Here is a 17,970-nt window from a genome sequence, read left to right on the forward strand (position 1 = left end):
TATAAAATTACTAAATTACATAATATTTTTTATTTTTTTAAACACATATCTCATATATAAGTATAATTTCTTAAAATTTTGGGGAGGCCAAAGCCACTACTCGCCCTCCTCTAGGTCTGTCCTGTCAACGTCATCATCAATATATTTTTGTCTTTAGTGGTTTGATACATATGTTTGAACTTTGAACTCTAAATAATGCAACCGGGTTTAATAATAATATTTAAGCTAAGGATAATCTTAATTTATTGAGAGGTTATTAATTAGAGGCTTGCTACACATACAAGTCTTTTTGATTTACAAGTTTTACAAGTTGCTATACATTAGGATCTTTTAATGCGTTATTCAGTTTCCAAAGCACTACACTCACTGTGGATTATGAACGACTCATCTTCCTCTTCCTCTTCTTCTTCTTCACTCACCGTGGATTATGAACGACTCATCTTCCTCTTCCTCTTCCTCTTCCTCTTCCTCTTCCTCTTCTTCTTCTTCTTCTTCTTCCTCTTCTTCCTCTTCCTCTTCCTCTTCCTCTTCCTCCATGTATTTCTTCGTTATTCTCTTTGCCTTTTCATTAATTGTTTTACTTGCGTTTATTACTGGTATTCTTGCTTCCTTTTTTTTCGATTTTCATGGTTTCTGAAATCAAGCTTTGAAATCGTTTTGAAGATAATGGAACTTCAGAAATACACCCAAACGATTATAGAAATACACCCAAACGATATTTTTTCGTTATTCTCTTTGCCTTTTCATTAGTTGTTTTACTTGCGTTTATTACTGGTATTCTTGCTTCTTTTTTTTTGTTTTCATGGTTTCTGAAATCAATCTTTGAAATCGTTTTGAAAATAATGGAACCTCAGAAATACACCCAAACGATTATAAAAATACACCCAAACGATTACAAAAATACACCAAACGATATTTCTTTGTTATTCTCTTTGCCTTTTCATTAGTTGTTTTACTTGCGTTTATTACTGGTATTCTTGCTTCTTTTTTTTCGATTTTCATGGTTTCTAAAATCAAGTTTTGAAATCGTTTTGAAAATAATGGAACTTCAGAAATACACCCAAACGATTACAGAAATACACCCAAAAGACACCTTATGCATAATTTAGAACTCTTTCTCTTTCTCCTCCTCATCCTCTGCTGCTTCTTCTTCTTCAAAAACAATTTCACAGCTTGATATAAAAAAAAATAGAAATCAAGAATAACGAAAAAAAACAAAGAGAAAAGCACGTAAATGAAGAAGGAGAAAGAGAAGGCAAAAAACGAAAGAAAAGAAGAAGAAGAAGAGGAGGAAGAGGAAGAAGAATGTGCAGCAAGAAGAAGAAGAAGAAGATGGTGCAGTGAAATTGTGTAGTAACGGTTGAAGAAGGAGAAAGAGAAAGAAAGAAACGAAAGAAAAGAAGAAGAAGATGAAGAGAAAGAAGAACGTACAGTAACATTCAAGCGCATTAATATAATAACTTGTAAAGACTTGTATAAAAAAATGCTTGTATGTAGAGAATTTCTCTATTAATTAACTATCTAGGTATGTCATCACTGAAAGAGAAATTTTTTTAATAGAAATTTATTTTTAGATTTTTAATAATATAAAAAATATATAAAAAATTATTTACATGTATTACGAATATTTTTGTTAAAAATTAAAATTCTTAAAATATAAACAGACGTTGATCGATAATAATTAAATATAGAAAAATATAAACACTAATTTTTAATTAGTTAATATTAGTAATTTGTTTTAATTCTAAAATTTTTTTAGTTTTTTGGAGAATTTAGATTGAGAGTTTATAATTTAGATTTAGTGTTTAAAATTAAAAATAAATGAAATAATTTTTAAAAATGAGCTAATATTAACTTAAAAAATTCCTAACATTATTCTAGTTAAATAATGAACAAAGTGTAATGTAGGTGTAACTTCCATATCTTTATTGAAAGTTGTCAAACAAATTCCCATAGACAATGATTGATTTCATCAAAGCTAGAAAATTCACGGCAAAATGGAACTAATTAATACATCAAATCAATTTTGGAATCTTAAAAATTGAATTAATAATAATAATAATCCGAGTTGGAAATTGGAATATATACGTTACTGATTAATAGAAAACTTCATGTACAAGAGAGAATAGTCATGATAATCATGTATATTATGAAATGTGACTAAGATGGTTTCTATGCATGTGTGTATGTAGCTGTTATTCTAAAAATATCGCCCTTTATGAATGTTACTTTCAAAGTTAGTTATGCATTCACATCAATGTATTGAATATAGTTTTATTGCATTTATCATTTGAGCCAAAGATGAAAAAATGAGAGAAGGGGAAAGGATAATCTAATATATTTTCTCATCCATTGATTTCAGTAAGGACCAATCTAATAATCCAATATAATAGTCTATAGTTGAGACTTGAGACCAAGTAGAAGATTTTTGTTTAATGAAAACCATGAAATAAACTTTAATTATATAATTAAACCAATCAATTTTTTTTCTTGTCAAGGGTTTGACCAACCGAATTAATAATGATTCTACCAAATAAATTTTCTAGAAGGAAATTATTATTGTTTGCACACACGTAATTCATCAGAAGTTAAATCACATGAGATGTTGATCAATAATAATATACTTGCCCCACAAAATGAATTTCATCTCCTATTATATTTAACAGTGAAAATTAAAGTCACTTTAGAAATAATTCTAAAGTTGGTAGTCATAATTATTAACTGCCCAACCCTATCATTTTATTTTCTTCAATTTGTGCCTCTAGATTTTTTACTTTCTTCAACAAGCATGTGCACGTGAATATATATACTCCTTCAATTTCATACTAACAAAGAAACTCTAAAGTCTAAACATATTTATCATATACGGTATTGATTAATTAATAAAACTTTTTTTTAAATTAATAAAACTTTTCTTTGAAAAATTAAAAAGTCCATCTTTCTAAAAAAAAATATTGAATACATAGTATATAGTGTATTTTTTTTAATTAAAAGTAAATAAGAAGTACTTTGTAATTTGCTACATGATGAATTGATGACCCATTATATTAAGTTATTAACTATTGTGATGGTAATTGTACATTGGTGAAATGAATGTTACTGAAAAAGTTTTATCTATCATATCATTGTTTCAGGACCAGGCTGTTCCTCAATTGGTTATGGAGAAGCAGAGGAACTAGGACCCTTCTTTCCCCAAAATAGCAGCCAACCAAAGCTAAAGTTGAACCCTTATTCTTGGAACAAAGGTTCGTGGATATAATGATCAATATATATTTAATTTCCAAAATCACAAAATTTATAGAATACACTTCCGAATTGATCTTAAAATGAATTCATATCAAATATTTTAGTTCGCAGTAAATTTTTATTCTCTAAAAATTTTCAAAAATTACTTTTGTTAGATAGATTAGTCTCTCAATTATTTTAGAAAATAATAAATTTGTCTTATAATAATGTATTTTTTGAATATCTAATTGTCTTGTAATAAATTTATTAAAAATTCATTTGTCTAATATGCATATTAAAAATTTAATTGAAAATAACAAAAGAATTAATTAATCGTCTAGAATAATTCTTAACAATTTCTAAAGAATAAAATTTAATTGCATATCAAAGTATCTGATCTAAAATTTTTTGAAAGCTATTTGGTTTAGGTGTTTACTCAAATTTTTATTGTTGTGTGGCATATTCTTACATGACTAGAACCAAAAATATTTTTCTTCTATTGTAAAATTAAGACTTCATGGAATTGTTTTCTTAATAGATAACCTCATAATAATTTCATGTTTATAAAAATGGCGTCATATACATACAATAATTTAAGGAACTATGACTTATGAGGCATATTAAAAATAGTAATAAAAACCTAATTAATTAAATAATGAAACAATAATCCATATTAATTTTTGAGGATTTTGACTTATACAGCCGCAAATCTTTTGTTTTTGGAATCCCCTGTGGGAGTGGGATTCTCCTACACCAACACCAGCAGTGATATTAAGGCTCTTGGTGACAAAATTACTGGTAATTCTGCCATCAAATAAAATAATCTTAGGATTTATATTTTAATTATACTTAGTCTAACTCTTTTTGGATTTGGTGGTACATGGGCAGCTATTGATTCTCACATTTTTATCACCAAATGGTTTAAGCGATTTCCACAATTTAGATCACACGAATTCTACATTTCAGGCGAAAGCTATGCAGGTATATATTATTATTAACATAAACTTCTACAACACTATACATAATCCATTTCTTTTTGGAATACTTTAGATTTTGGCTTCTTCAATTTTCAAATAATTTTTTTGGTTTATGTTGTGCCACATTTAGGGCACTATGTTCCTCAACTTTCAGAGCTCATATTTGATAACAATCGTGATCCTTCCAAGGAAGACTACATTAAATTCAAAGGATTCATGGTGAATACAATCTTCCTCTTTTCTCAAACTATGCATTAATCATTTCTTGTTATATTTATATTTAAGACGTGAAATTATGTGCCGAGTGGCCAACTCATTCTATTAAACTACTCTTTCACCTCAACCCATGATAACAATAAAGACTAAAATTGTAATTGAATTTATGTATTTTGTTGGGTTGGATTTGTGAGCCACGATATTTTTTTATTATTGTCATGGACTGAGGTAGAAGAGTAGTTTAATAGTTTTATCTTCATAATACAATTCAATTCAATCAATCAACAATCAATAAAATTATAATTAAATTTGTGTATTCTACTGGGCTGAATTTGTGGGTTACGAGACTTCTTTATTGTTGTCATGAGTTGAGGTGGAAGAGTAATTTAATACATTCGTCCGCTTAAGCAGGTGTCAGTTCAAATTTTGCCTTGTGCATGCAGCAATCCATTAAACAGCGATAAACTCTTAAATGAAAGTCAGATCCATTAAGATCACACTTCTTTATATTTTAACAATACTTTTAACTTTTTATTTTTGAATAAAAAAAAAGTGTTTCTAAAATATTAAAAAGTATTATTTTAATTTTAATAATATTTTTTAATTGTTGTCGAAGTTGATTAGTTGAAGTCACCATAACACGCACCCATTAATCTATCTTAATTTATAGAAAATGTAACCAACTATCCTAATCTTCTAACTAATTTCAATCATTATAATTATATTCTTGAAGAATTTTATCATCGAGAATAGACAAAATAAGATATGAACTGACATAATATAATCATAGAATTAAATAACAATGTTAATGTGACACACTTGTATATATGTATGTGCAGATTGGGAATGCATTATTGGATGATGAAACAGATCAAAAGGGAATGGTAGATTATGCATGGGACCATGCTGTGCTATCAGATGGTGTATACCATAATATCACATCAAATTGTGACTTCAGATATGCAAATCTAACAGATGAAGGTCTATCAAAGCCATGCAATGATGCACTCAAGAAGTATTTTGATGTGTATAAAATCATTGACATGTATAGCTTATACACTCCAATGTGTTTCACTAACACCAACAGTTCCACCAGAAGGGATACCCCTAAAGTTATCAAGGGCATTGCTCCTCACACTTTCTCTAAATTTGTGAGATTTCATTTCATTTCTTTTTGTCACCAATTTAATTTAATTATGTTATTTTTTGGTACTCACCCAACCTAGTTTATTGTTGTTTTGAACAGGAAATGTGGCATCAAATACCAGCCAGTGGATATGATCCTTGTGCATCAGATTACACCGCAGCATATCTAAATAGGCCGGAAGTGCAAGAGGCACTACATGCCAATGTCTCCAAAATTCCCTACAAATGGACTCACTGCAGGTATCAGCTACATAGATCAAACGACGTCAAATTGTTCTGTTTTGAATTATGTATGTTCTCACTGTTTTTTTCCCCTTAGTGATCAAATCAACACTTGGAATGGGTCACCTCAGTCCATGCTTCCTATTCTCAAGAAGCTCGTTGATGGTGGAATTCGCATATGGGTTTTCAGGTAAAAAGATATTGCATCATTCATGCATACTATTGTACTAGTCTCTCTTTAATTTCAACTGTGACATTACAATAATTATTTTTCCATTTTGTAATTCACTTATATAGTGGAGATACCGATGGAAGAATCCCTGTAACTTCCACAAGATTAACATTGAGAAAATTGGGGCTTAGCATTGTTCAACATTGGACTCCTTGGTATACCAGCAGACAGGTATGTTAGATTATGCACAACTTATGATCAATGATTAAATTATATAAGTTTATTTATTGAATTTTCAATTAGGTCTTTATACTTTTTTTCTTTTTCGATGAAATCCTTATACTATATCAAATTTTTTAATTAAGTCCCTACTGTGACAAAAACGCTAGAATTATCCCGTCAAACAAAACGAATATGCTTAACACTTGACCGAATATTCTGTATAGTTTAACAGAATATTCCATTACTTTCAACGTTTTTGTCACAGTAGGAACTTGTTACAAAATCTTATATGATGTAAGGACCTAATTTGAAAAGAAAAAAAGTATAAGAACCTAATTAAAAATTCGATGAAACTATGGAGACTAATAGAGTAATTAACCTAATTATATATTATGGGATATGGTTTGAATATTGTATTTTTACAGGTGGGAGGATGGACAATTAAATATGATGGGCTGACTTTTGTGACTGTAAGAGGTGCTGGTCATCAGGTTCCAACTTTTCGTCCTAAGCAAGCTCTTCAGCTAATTAGACATTTCTTGGAGAACAAGAAGTTACCGGAACACCCAATTAAACAAAGCCCCTTTTGATTTAACATTTTGATGTTTGCTCCAAATCAACATTATTGGATATGTATTTTCTGTTCTTTATAGGGGTTTAGAATTAGTTTGTTTCCACCTTTTGTTGGAGTGTACTTATGTCCTGAGCCTTTCTATATTGTGATTATTGTCCTGGGTTTGAAATATTCATGTAATATAGATCAATTCAATAGTCTTCTTCTGTACTCCTTTTTACAAGTGTTGAGTCTTTTCTCAAATTATATACATAAAAAATACAAAATATGCAAAGTTCTATATCATTGTTTCTTTTCAGTTCATATGTGATCAAGGGATTGTAATATGTACCAGCTACTACTGTTAACAACACTGGAATTTGTTTACCTCACAAGTCCCTTCTATTTACAAATAAATAAATATGAGTCATGTTAAATTTCAGAAAACCTCAATTAGAGATGAGTTTAATTTGTCCATACTTAAAAGAGCACCAAATGAGTTAGCTATGATAATCCAAAACAACTTGGTCTGAGAGAGAATTGGTTCAAAACAAACGAAGATGTAGTAAAGTAATGTCAGTTGAATATAACTGAATATGAATAATAACAAAAATGATGTACAAACAAGGCATTTTCGCATGTAAGAAAAATGTTTTGAGTTTGTATAGTAGAGGAGCTCGGTCGAACTTCTAATCATCAAATAGATGAGATGTGAAGGACCCTCCATCACAAGTTCATATCATCATGGCTCCAAATGCACCAGCCGGGAATCGAACCCGGGTCTGTACCGTGGCAGGGTACTATTCTACCACTAGACCACTGGTGCTTGATATTTAGCATAAATATTAATGACGAAGTTAAATAAGTTTCTATAACATTTCTCAAATGAATATTTATGACTTTTGACATATTCAACCTGGCCTAGACCCAAAACAGAAGCCCGAGGCCCCAGCCTAACCCGGATTTCAAACCTACGTTTCCCTCTCCCCTTGCGCGTGGGAGACTGAATCGTGCCTTCCTTGCAGCTGCTCCCCTTGACAAATCGGCTAGATGATCGAAAACGTCCTTGGTATACAAGCAAACAGGTATGTTAGATTATGCTCAACTTATGATCAATAATTAAATTATATAGGTAACCAATTTGGGTTGGTCGAGTGGTCAGCTTACTCGTCCGTTTAAGCAAGTATCGGAGGTTCAAATCCCGCCTTGTGCATGCAGCAACCTATTGGCCAGCAGCAGACCCTTAATTAATAAAGTAATTAAACCAATTATATATTATGGGATATGGTTTGAATATTGTATTTTTTTTCTAAAGATAATACTTTTATTGCAATTAAATGATTCAATTACAATACCCACACAAACAAGGATAAGCATATACAATAATAAAAATTTGGGAAACTCCCAGAATCAATAATACCAAGCTAAAGCAGTAGGGATTAAAACAAAAAGGACAAGCTATTATCTCCTCTCTAGTTTCAGTTGCTATGCCTCCCAAGTCGCCAAAATTCTTCCGCAAATGTCAGAGCTTGGGACAGAATTTTTCCAACCTCAACTTTGCAATTTTCAAAAATGAGAGCATTCCTGGACAACCAGATATGCCATAGAAGATAACACACTTGACTGATTTTTTCTTTTGAGTCTCTTCTTCTTCTCACCGTTTCCATCAACTGACACCACCACTCCCATGGTTCCATAGTCGAATCTCTGAGAATCACACTTGTTACTGGTGATTGATTCCAGACTTGCACAACTCCCGGACAGAAAATCAGAGCATGGAGGTGCGTTTCTGGCAGTGAAGAACATCGCGGACATAAATTGGGGATTTGAGGTATCCTCTTATGAAGATTTGTCTTCACTGCTAGCCCTTCGTGAGCAAATTTCCAAAGAAATGCCTTGATTTTTGGTTGGCATCGAACCTCCCAGATGCTCCTCCATAGTTGTCTACTTTAAAATCTGACATGAAGATCTTCCATAGGCTTATGAAAAAACTTGTAAGCTACTTCATATCACGTTCTAACATTGTACTGACCTGAATCATGCTTTATCCACTTGACTGAATCTTCACCTTCTTCAATGTCTATTTGGCAGATTTGTTGTGCTATGTTGGGACTAAACTTACTATGAATGAGCTGTGTATTCCAACCCTCTTATCTCATTGAATAGTTGTCTTAGCCAGATCAAATTTCCATCACTGCAGTCTTCTTCCTGTACTTGAAAGGGAGGTAAGTTACCAAACCATGGTTCTTCTTTGAATTTTACTATACCCTGTGTCGTGACTTTCCATTTGGTACTCTGTTCCAGTACTTTTCTGCTTTCCAATAAGCTCTACCAAGTCCAAGATGGTCTCAGGCATGGTCTTCTTTGAATATTGTATTTTTACATGTGGGAGGATGGACGATTAAATATGATGGGCTCACATTTGTGACAGTAAGAAGTGCTGGTCATCAGGTTCTAACTTCTCGTCCTAAGCAAGCTCTTCAGCTAATTAAACATTTCTTGGTGAACAAGAAATTACCGGAACACCCAATTAAACAAGGTCCCTTTTGATTTAACATTTTGATGTTTGCTCCACATCAACATTATTGGATATGTATTTTCTGTTCTTTATAGGGGTTTAGAATTAGTTTGTTCCACCTTTTGTTGTTGTGTACTTATGTCTATATTGTGATTATTGTCGTGTTTGAAATATTCATGTAATTGGAATTGAGATCCACTTAGTTCAAATCAATAGTATTCTTCTGTATTCCTTTTTAGTTCATATGTGATAAAGGGAATTGTAATATATACCAGCTACTACTGTTAACAACACTGGAATTTATTTACCTCACAAGTCCCTTCTATTTACAAATAAATAGATATGAGTCATGTTAAATTTCAGAAAACCTCAATTAGAGATGAGTTTAATTTGTCCATACTTAAAAGAGCACCAAATGAGTTAGCTATGATAATCCAAAACAACCTGGTCTAAGAGAGTTGGTTCAAAACCAATGAAGATGTAGTAAAGTAATGTCAGTTGAATATACTTGACTTGAATATGAATAATAACAAAAATGATGTACAAACAACCCATTTTCACAAGAAAAACGTTAGTTTGTTAAATGTCTCACTCTCACAAAATCCACACTTTTTATTATTTTCTTCTCCAGATTTCTTAGAGAACTAATATTTGTGTTACTAATAATTAGGTAATAAAATAGAAGATGAGCAAAGATTTGTTCTTAACCTTTTCCATTTTTTAAAATACTATGCATTCAACAAAAATTAACTCAAATAGTATAGGAGCTCGGTCGAACTTCTAATCATCAAATTGATGAGATGTGAAGGACCCTCCATCACAAGTTCTTTTCGTCATGGCTCTAAATGCACCAGCCGGGAATCGAACCCGGGTCTGTACCGTGGCAGGGTACTATTCTACCACTAGACCACTGGTGCTTGATGTTTAGCAATTAATATTGATGACTTTTGACATTATTTTATTTTTTGATCAGGACCCGGGCCATCAACCTGCCCGAGACCCAAAACAGAAGCCCGATGCCCCAGCCTAACCCGGATTTCAAACCTACGTTTCCCTCTCCCCTTGGCAAATCGGCTAGATGATTGGAAACGTCCCCGTGCGGCGGCGCTCTGAACAATGACAGCGTCACCGAAAGTCCCCCTCGCCAGTCTGCTATCGTCCTCCTTTATTCACCGGAATAGCATCCGATCGTCCTCGTCTTCCTCGCCCGCAGCAACTAGTCGATCATGATTGTTCGTAGGAAGCAGCACAACTGATTTCATCCATAGCACAACCAGCAGTGGGCGATGGAGAAGATAGAAGCGTTTCCTGCTCGGCATCGAAGGTCGCTCTCACCCTTTTGTCACCCGATCATCGTGTTCATCATTGCCGGCGTAATCTCCACCTCCTCCCATCGTTCCCGTCTTTGAAGCTCTTCCATCGCCGTCCTGAGGTACGGTTTTTATTTTTGAACAAAATCCTGAGGTACGGTTTGAATGGGCCATTTTTAAATAGAGGCCCAAATTATATGGGCTTTAGTATGGGCCGGGTTGGATAGGATAGGGAGGGTGTTTGTGGTAGCGGGTCGGATCTGATTTGATTACTGGTCGTGTGTGACTGTGAGATTCCACTCTGTACTGAATCATTCCGATTTTCCCAATTCGCAGATCGAAGTCGAAAATGGGGGGAGGCCACGGCGAGGGCACAACCTACAAAGGCATAACCATACACCAACCTAAGCGGTGGCACACCGTCGCCGGCAAGGGTCTCTGTGCTGTTATGTGGTTAGTTTCGTTCGTTCTTTTTCTCCGTTTCGATTTGCACTCGCTACTGATCCATATTCACCATGTCTCGGCTTTTGTGTTCTTCAGGTTTTGGGTGTTTTACAGAGCAAAGCAAGATGGTCCTGTAGTGTTGGTAAAATCTTCAATTCTAACCTCTCTCAAGCTTTCTTTATTTCCATTTCTATCAAATTAATCAATCCAATTATTGATTTTTGTGTGCGTTTTTTTCTAGGGTTGGAGGCATCCTTGGGAGGGCCACGATGATCATGGCCATGGTGGTGGACACTAGGTATGATCTTCTTCAATTTCCTCATCATCTTAGTGTTGGAGACTTGAGTTTATGGAATGTGTTATTATCTTCATATTGTATTTAAGTTTTATGCACACCCTACTTGTTATGTAGAAAAAATGACTCTTGTCCACATTCAACGTGTCAATGCTCATCCAAAAACACAGATATGTTTCAATGATGGTCTATAAGTGCATCACAGTTAAACTTATTGGTTATTGCAATAAAAATCTACACCCAATGTGTCCATTCTGTTGCTGGCATGTGCTATGTGGTTGCAATATTTTTGTAGTTGATGGTTATTTTGTTGTCTGAGATCATTGTTGTTACTTATTAATCAACTTATCAATAGTTAATGCATCATTATAGACATCTATGTGTTACAAACATTAGAAATCAAAGTCCAAAAACAGAAGAAAGGGAACCATGTTATCAAATCTGATGATACATTGATTTTTTTTTTTACCACCATTATGTTTTTGGAAAAATATTGGGAAGCAACTTTTCATGCCAACATTTTTCTTTCCCTTTAAATTTATCTTCTACACCCTTTTAATCTTTGCTCGTTTGCTACTTAGTTGGCTGAAAAAGTTGGTTTCCTAGCAAAACTAGACATTTTTATGATTGTTATTTTTCGTGGTGACACCATGAGATATAACTGATGCTCGTTCAACTGTTGGAGTGCAAGGATTATGCGGTTTTCCTTCAAAAGTTTCTTTCTATTTTTTATGATATACCTGGTCAGATTGCTTGTTGGTTGTTCCTAGTTTGTATATAAGAGATATATGGTATATACAATATACAACTTAGTGTTTGGCAAACATTTTGACAAGTGATTGAGATTTAAAATTTCATCTAAATCTAGAAACTCCATAGATACACAAACAGGGAGAAAAAAAATTTCAGAGGATAATTTGCATAGTGATGTCTAACATGTATGCATTTGATTTTGCAGCAGACTTCAGCTCAGAAAAGGGGAACAACAAATCTTGAAGAGTCTGTGTTTGCCGTTAGTTTCAAATGTTTACCTTATCGCATCAAATAAATTTAGCAGCAAAAGAAGAGATTTATTTTGCATAATTTCATGAACAATAATATTGTACTTTCAGAACCATACCCTGTCAACTTTGGTGATAGTTATGATTGTTTGGATAAATGTTTCATGTCTTTTGGCTTTGGGAGTAATTTATGTTATAGACTCAATATTTGTGTATCTAATTGAGAACTTTGGTGTAACGGTGTTGTTGACAATCCTTTTCTTAATCCTTACCTATAATTTGTTCCACCAATAACGATATTAAATTACTCTCAAAGTAAAGTAAAACATTATGATATATGGTTTATGATTTTATCTGAAGTATGGATTATCTCACAAAACAATGTATACAATAGAATTGTGTTAGGTATGCTGACCTTCACATAAGAAGTCGGTATCAACCACGACTTGGTCAGAAGAGGTCGGATGAAAGATTAGCTGGCAGATAAGCACTCATTCAAATGAGTAACCGCCCCAAAAATCTCTCTAACCGCCTCATAAAGCCATATCTTAACCTCCCCAAGATAATAGGGACGGTTACTACCCTAAAGATACGGCACTACACCAACAGTGGTTATTGGCCCATCTCTATAAATACACTGACACTCCCTCAGGTATCTCTAAGTCCAATACTCTCTAAGACCTGCTTACACTCTTGCTAACTTAGGCATCGGAGTGTCTTTGCAGGTACCCCCCCATTCCCTCGCGAGCACAAGTCGGACGGAGCCTCCCGAGTTGCGGACCTTTCCGGAGTTCTCCTCCATCACACACTTGGGCCGCCAAACGCCATCCATATTATTAATCTCCAGTTACCTACCGTAACATTGGCGCCGTTGCCGGGGAACCGAGAGATCACTCAACGATGGCGGATAGATCCCACGAAGAAGGCCATGTGGAAACAGGTTCTGAACAAGAGAATCTAGACATGGGCAATGGCAATGAAGACAATGATCAACACAGAGAGGGCACCTCCGGAGTAAAGAATCCGAAGGTAAATTCCTCAGATGGACGCGAATCAGAAAAGGGCGGACCACCTCACGTAACTGAACTAATGGGATTGGTCCATAGCCGCTTGGAGCAATTGGAACAAGAGCGGGAAAGGCAAAAGGAAACCGAAAGGTACCTTAAAGAGGAGATGGAACGGCGAAAAGAGTTAGAAAGGAAACTCTTGCAGCTAGAATCCTCCCTCAAAAACTCCCGCGATGAAGGAGAAGATCAACTCCCGGGCGGAGAAGATCCTTTCAGCGAGGACATCATGAGGGCAAAAGTTCCAAGGAACTTCAAAAGCCCTGATATGGACCTCTATGATGGAACTACGGATCCCAAGCATCATCTTAGCAACTTTAAAAGTCGGATGTACCTAGCCGATGCCTCCGACGCTACGAGATGCAAGGCTTTCCCGACCACTTTATCGAAAGCAGCGATGAAGTGGTTCGATAGCCTCCCCCCAAGATCCATCACTAGTTTTGAAGACCTCTCAAGGAAATTCCTGACGAGGTTCTCAATCCAAAAAGATAAAGTAAAACATGCACCGAGCCTCCTGGGAATAAAACAGGAGGTCGGAGAGTCTTGTACAAGAAAGGGCTGAAAAGTACATCAACATGGAAGAGAATGCAAAGCTAAGAGACCCGAGTTCGCGGCCTGGACCTACTTCCTCCTCTAGGGAAAGGGAAAGGGAAGTCAGGAAGAAGGACGAACCCGGTCTCGAAAGGCCCAGAAAGTATCACTCTTATACTCCTCTAAAGACTTCTATAGTGGATGTATACAGAGAGATTTGCAACACTGAAAGGCTGCCACCCCCAAGACCTATTAAGAATAAAAAAGGGGGAAGCCGCAGCGAGTACTGCGAGTACCATAAAATATATGGTCACTCCACCAACGACTGCTACGACCTCAAAAATGTGATAGAAAAGCTGGCTAGAGAAGGTCGGCTTGACAGATATCTCATGGAGAGGTCGGACATTCATGGAAAAAGAAAGCGGGATGATATGGACAGGAGAGATCCTCCACCGCAGACTCCTGAGAGACACATCCACATGATCTCAGGAGGATTTGCGGGAGGAGGAGTCACTAAATCTTCTCGCAAAAGACATCTCAAAAGAGTCTACCAGGTTGGGGATGAGACACCCGACCTCCCCACTATATCATTCACAAAGGAAGATGGGCAAGGGATAATCCCCGGGCATGACGATCCCGTGGTAATAACCATGATCCTAGCCAACGCCCATCTCCACAGAACCCTAGTAGACCAAGGAAGCTCGGCGGACATCCTCTTCAAGCCCGCCTTCGACAAGCTAGGGTTGGATGAAAAAGAATTGAAAGCTTACCCCGACACCCTATATGGGTTAGGGGATACGCCAATAAAACCACTGGGATTTTTACCCCTTCACACCACCTTTGGAAGAGGGGAAAAATCAAGGACTCTGAGCATAGACTTCATAGTCATTGATGAAGGGTCAGCTTACAATGCCTTAATTGGCAGAACCACCCTTAATCGACTCGGAGCAGTGGTATCAACTCCTCACCTCTGCATGAAATTCCCGACTCCAGGAGGTATAGCAATGGTGAGGGGAGATCAAAAATTGGCAAGGAAGTGCTATAACGAAAGTCTGAATCTGAGAGGGAAGGGCAAAGAAGTCCACACCATAGAATTAGGTGGCGCAAGAACCAGAGAAGAGCTACGACCCCAGCCGGGAGGAAAAACCGAGGAGATACAAGTCGGAGAGGAGGAAGGAAAAAACACTTACATAGGAGCCAACCTAGGGAAAACCCTGAAACAAAGGTTGGGTGAACTCCTAAGAGCTAATTCCGACCTCTTCGCTTGGAAGGCTTCCGACATGCCCGGGATTGATCCCGAGCTCATGTCTCACAGGCTCTCGGTTTACCCAGGATCCCGACCTGTACAGCAAAGAAGACGCAAGCTCGGCCCCGAAAGGGCCTCCATAGTAGAAGAGCAAGTACAGGCGCTCCTGGAAGCCGGCTTTATCAGAGAAGTCAAATACCCAACATGGCTAGCCAATGTAGTGCTAGTCAAAAAACAAAATGGTAAATGGAGAATGTGCGTCGACTATACCGACTTGAATAAGGCATGTCCTAAGGACCCTTATCCCCTACCGAGTATTGATACCCTGGTGGACTCCAGCTCAGGATACCAATACCTATCGTTCATGGATGTCTATTCGGGGTATAATCAAATCCCGATGCATGACCCGACCAGGAAAAAACATCGTTCATCACACCAAAGGCCAATTACTGCTACGTGGTCATGCCATTCGGACTGAAGAATGCAGGAGCCACGTACCAAAGGCTGATGAACAAAGTGTTTTCCCCCCATCTAGGGAGCCTAATGGAGGTATACGTGGACGACATGTTGGTAAAAACCAAGCAAGAAGTCGACCTCTTAACCGACCTCTCACAAGTCTTCGACACTATAAGGTTGCATGGGATGAGACTAAATCCCGCAAAATGCGCCTTCGCAGTAGAGGCAGGAAAATTTCTAGGGTTCATGCTAACACAAAGAGGGATCGAGGCCAATCCCGACAAATGCAGAGCCATCCTAGAAATGAAAAGCCCGACTTGTTTGAGAGAGGTTCAACAGCTCAATGGCCGACTTGCAGCCCTCTCCAGATTTTTGGCAGGATCGGCACAAATCCCTTCCACTGTTCTCCCTATTAAGGAAGGGATACCAGTTTGAATGGACTCCGGAATGTGAGGAGGCGTTCCAAGAGTTCAAAAAATTCTTAAGCCAACCTCCTATCTTAACCCGACCAAAACCGGGAAAAGACCTCGTCCTATACCTATCCGTCGCAAACAGAGCTGTCTCATCAGCCCTGATCAGAGAAGACGAGGACGGGCAACACCCGGTCTATTTCACCAGTAAGGTTCTACAAGGTCCTGAGCTAAGGTACCGCAAATTAGAGAAGTTTGTTTACTCCTTAGTGATAGCCTCACGAAGGCTACGACCTTACTTCCAGGCTCACACAATAAGAGTTCGTACGAACTAGCCCATGAAGCAAATCCTCCAAAAGACGGATGTTGCAGGGAGAATGGTTCAATGGGCAATAGAGCTTTCCGAGTTCGATTTAAGATACGAAACTCGGACTGCAATTAAAGCCCAGTGCCTCGCCGACTTCATTGCAGAATACGCAGGTGAACAAGAGGAAAAACCGACTACATGGGAACTCTATGTAGACGGATCCTCCAACAAAACAGGGAGCGGTGCAGGCATAATATTGGTAGATGGAAAAGGAACCCAGATAGAGGTTTCCTTAAAATTTGAATTTCCGGCTTCAAACAATCAGGCAGAATATGAAGCCTTGATTGCAGGATTAAAGTTAGCAGAAGAAGTTGGCGCCACAAAGGTGACGATCTACAGCGACTCACAAGTGGTGACTTCCCAAATAAGTGGGGAATATCAGGCAAAGGACCCCAATATGAAGAAATACTTGGAAAAAACCTTGGAACACCTAGGGCACTTTGCGGAAACCGAGGTCAAGCACATAACTCGGGATCTAAATAGCAGAGCTGACGCCCTATCCAAGTTAGCAAGTACCAAACCCGGAGGGAACAACAGAAGCCTGATTCAAGAAACCCTCCAAGAGCCCTCGGTATCAAAAGTAGAAGATGAACGAGAGGTACTTGAGGTAGTCGGCCTAAACCTCGGATGGATAAATCCCTTAGTCGAATACCTAAAATTCGACATCCTCCCTAAAGAGGAGAAAGAAGCTAAAAAGATCCGAAGGGAAGCACAACATTATACTTTGGTGAGAAATGTCCTTTACAGAAGAGGGATATCAACACCATTGCTGAAGTGCGTACCGACCTCAAGAACCACCGAGGTCTTGGAGGAAGTACATAGTGGGATTTGCGGAAACCACCTCGGAGCAAGGTCGCTGGCCAGAAAAGTAATCCGAGCGGGATTCTACTGGCCGACCTTGCAGAAAGATGCCACAGACTTTGTGAAAAAATGCCAGCCATGCCAGATGCATGCAAATTTCCACGTGACTCCACCAGAAGAGCTCATTAGTATAACTTCCCCCTGGCCTTTCGCAAAATGGGGGATGGATCTGTTAGGTCCTTTTCCCCAAGCACCAGGGCAAGTTAAATACTTAATCGTGGGAATAGATTACTTCACAAAGTGGATAGAAGCAGAACCACTAGCCACTATCACCGCTCAAAGAAGTCGCAGGTTCCTCTACAAAAACATCATCACAAGGTATGGGATACCTTATTCCATCACCACAGATAATGGAACCCAATTCACCGACGCCACCTTCAGAAACCTGGTAGCCAGTATGAAAATCAAACATCAATTCACCTCGGTAGAGCACCCACAAGCCAATGGGCAAGCCGAGGCAGCTAACAAAGTCATACTGGCAGGTTTGAAGAAGAAATTACAGGAAGCAAAGGGAGCTTGGGCTGAAGAGCTCCCTCAAGTACTGTGGGCTTATAGGACAACCCCCCAATCCGCCACAGGAGAAACACCCTTCCGACTAGTATACGGCGTAGAAGCCATGATTCCCATAGAAATCAGTGAGCAAAGTCCAAGGGTAATTCTCCATGAGGAGGTCGGAAATGTACAGGGGCACAAAGAGGAGCTCGACTTGCTCCCCGAAGTCCGAGAGAACGCCC

The 17,970-nt window shown here is 37.3% G+C and overlaps 2 protein-coding genes and 2 non-coding genes across 5 annotated transcripts in view; 2 read left to right on the top strand and 2 right to left on the bottom strand.

Moving 5' to 3' along the window:
• LOC107477202 (serine carboxypeptidase-like 34) overlaps positions 1–7,039 on the top strand; it is a 12,789-nt gene extending 5,750 nt beyond the window's left edge. Inside the window, exons 2-10 of the mRNA XM_016097187.3 lie at positions 3,135–3,245; positions 3,928–4,023; positions 4,114–4,206; positions 4,333–4,421; positions 5,258–5,569; positions 5,665–5,804; positions 5,884–5,976; positions 6,084–6,189; positions 6,606–7,039. Coding sequence (XP_015952673.1) covers positions 3,135–3,245; positions 3,928–4,023; positions 4,114–4,206; positions 4,333–4,421; positions 5,258–5,569; positions 5,665–5,804; positions 5,884–5,976; positions 6,084–6,189; positions 6,606–6,770 — 1,205 coding nt within the window. The 3' untranslated portion in view covers positions 6,771–7,039. The remainder of the gene's footprint in view (positions 1–3,134; positions 3,246–3,927; positions 4,024–4,113; positions 4,207–4,332; positions 4,422–5,257; positions 5,570–5,664; positions 5,805–5,883; positions 5,977–6,083; positions 6,190–6,605) is intronic.
• Positions 7,040–7,488: 449 nt separating this feature from the next.
• Positions 7,489–7,559, bottom strand: TRNAG-GCC (transfer RNA glycine (anticodon GCC)). Its single transcript has one exon. It is a non-coding gene; the product is annotated as a tRNA-Gly (tRNA).
• A 2,538-nt stretch (positions 7,560–10,097) lies between these two features.
• TRNAG-GCC (transfer RNA glycine (anticodon GCC)) lies at positions 10,098–10,168 on the bottom strand. Its single transcript has one exon. It is a non-coding gene; the product is annotated as a tRNA-Gly (tRNA).
• Positions 10,169–10,848: 680 nt separating this feature from the next.
• LOC107477207 (NADH dehydrogenase [ubiquinone] 1 beta subcomplex subunit 2) lies at positions 10,849–12,539 on the top strand. Of its 2 annotated transcripts, none has more exons than XM_021137516.2 (4): positions 10,849–11,014; positions 11,102–11,147; positions 11,247–11,303; positions 12,259–12,539. In XM_021137516.2, exons 1-3 carry the CDS (start codon positions 10,911–10,913, stop codon positions 11,301–11,303), a joined length of 207 nt encoding a protein of 68 aa, XP_020993175.1. In that variant the 5' UTR covers positions 10,849–10,910; the 3' UTR covers positions 12,259–12,539. The 2 variants fall into 2 exon arrangements, with proteins under 2 accessions (XP_020993175.1, XP_020993176.1); XM_021137517.2 differs by having other exon boundaries at positions 12,262–12,539.
• The last annotated feature ends 5,431 nt before the right edge of the window (positions 12,540–17,970 follow it).

The sequence above is a fragment of the Arachis duranensis genome, chromosome 3 (genome assembly GCF_000817695.3).
Source record: "Arachis duranensis cultivar V14167 chromosome 3, aradu.V14167.gnm2.J7QH, whole genome shotgun sequence".
Classification (NCBI taxonomy): domain Eukaryota; kingdom Viridiplantae; phylum Streptophyta; class Magnoliopsida; order Fabales; family Fabaceae; genus Arachis; species Arachis duranensis.

Coding starts and splice junctions, on each gene's coding strand:
- LOC107477207 (XM_021137516.2), top strand. CDS start 10,911: ATGGGGGGAGGCCACGGCGAGGGCACAACCTACAAAGGCATAACCATA. Junction 11,015..11,101: donor GGTCTCTGTGCTGTTATGTG/GTTAGTTTCGTT, acceptor TGTGTTCTTCAG/GTTTTGGGTGTTTTACAGAG. Junction 11,148..11,246: donor AAGATGGTCCTGTAGTGTTG/GTAAAATCTTCA, acceptor GTTTTTTTCTAG/GGTTGGAGGCATCCTTGGGA.